The sequence below is a fragment of the Lucilia sericata genome, unplaced genomic scaffold (assembly GCF_015586225.1).
Source record: "Lucilia sericata isolate MDLA Ls3-8-SP2 unplaced genomic scaffold, ASM1558622v1 Contig001413F_arrow, whole genome shotgun sequence".
NCBI classification, from domain to species: Eukaryota; Metazoa; Arthropoda; class Insecta; order Diptera; family Calliphoridae; genus Lucilia; species Lucilia sericata.
Window position 1 is genome coordinate 45,768 of NW_023995347.1, and position 1,733 is coordinate 47,500.

Here is a 1,733-nt window from a genome sequence, read left to right on the forward strand (position 1 = left end):
CAATGAAATCTACTATCCTACAGTTTTCCTAGAAGTCGGCTTTAAATACGTCGGTTTTTCCACTGGCTACAATAACAATATTTACGCAAAAATCGTTCAAAAAGTAGAATATTTATTTTATTGTGGTACATAAATTTCACCCAGCCCACTGTGATTAATTTTAAATCTCAACAATTGCTAAATTTTCAAAATTACTTTACGTAAATGAATTTCTTAAATTTGACCTGAATATCAGAGCTTATGTAGCACGTGCTAAAATTTTCTAGGAAAAATAACATTTTAAAGATTTCCAATTTGAAAATCTTCTAAGAAAAGGTCATAAATCCTTAAAACAACTATTCCAATAAGTAAAAATCTTATACCTAACAGGTAGCACCCTTATAAAGAGTTTAATCCACACATGTGGTGTACGTGACCCACAAATTTGGCAATAAGAATAAAATATCTACCTGCTGAACTATATATACTCAGGATAAATTTCTAATTAGCACACATTTGCTATTACGCATCGAAACCTACAACATCGCAACATTTTACTCTCATAATAAAAATGGCTTTTGTTAATTGTGAAAAATTCTCTGCCCAAGATTTAATACTCTTCATTGAGAGTATGGAACAAATAACACGTATGGAGAGTCTAAAGAGACAACGTATACAAAGAAATCGTGCAAAATATTTGGCCGAAACCTTGCGCTATTTGGATCAACAATATCCTGCCTATAGCAGTTCCACATTATCGTCCACGGATAGGCCAGAAGAGGAATCGGTTTTAGAAAGTTTTGAACAAAAACATATTGGTTACGATTCTACACGATTGGTGCAACCAAATCAATATGAAGTGATAAATCATCAAGCTACCTCTAAGTGTGAACTAGAGGACTCCATATCGTGCCATACCACCATCTATAGTCTGCCTTATGAGTGTGTGGCCTCAACTAAATTGGAGGAATTTGATTATGAAACATTGGATTTGAAACCAAAAGAGAAGGAGCAGCAACATGTCTATGATGAGCCGACTCAGATGGTCAAGAATGATAAAGTTAAGAGTAAATTTTCACTCTTCAACTTGGTACGCAAGAAATACCGAAAATGTTTTACCAAGAAATCGAACAACTGGCGTAAGAGTGAATCATGGACTAGGCTAACAGTGGTCTGATGAGGTAGAGTCAATATTAACAGCTGATTTATGAGAACAAACAGCCAGAGTAAAGCAAGGCTTGAGGATCGAGCTAAAGGATAGCAATGGAACCAGTTATGAAGAGCTGACTAGTAAGTCCAACTTCAAAAGTTTTGGATATTTACTATATATACAACTGTGAGATAAATCAATGAAATTGATACAAATAAAAGAATGAAAAGCAGAAAAAAGAAATATCGTTTTTAATCATACAGTAAGGGTATTTAATCAGAATACAAAAAGTTAAGATCTTTTCCGTTTTTATAAATTTTCTGTTTAGACCCTAGACTTTAATTCGAAACGAAGTTAATTAAATGATTAACGTTTTACTTTTTACATGCTCCATGAACACCCCTAATATGTTAAATTATTACATTGCGTTTTATTATTATTGTGTCTTGGTGATTACACATGACATTTTTATGATTGTCTTGTGGCATCAGGGTCAACATTTCGCTATAAAATCATTAAATGTGGCGCTTAGAAAAAGCCGCACTTATTGTTATGGACAATCATGTCATAAATAAAATGTATGGTGAATAATGTTTATAAAACA

General features: G+C 32.9%; 1 protein-coding gene across 1 annotated transcript in view; it reads left to right on the forward strand.

Moving 5' to 3' along the window:
• Window positions 1-550: 550 nt before the first annotated feature.
• Window positions 551-1,733, forward strand: part of LOC119611291 (dynein regulatory complex subunit 2) — a 10,787-nt gene continuing 9,604 nt past the window's right edge. The window contains 1 exon segment of the mRNA XM_037966824.1: window positions 551-1,118. Within this exon segment, the coding sequence (XP_037822752.1) occupies window positions 551-1,118 (568 nt within the window).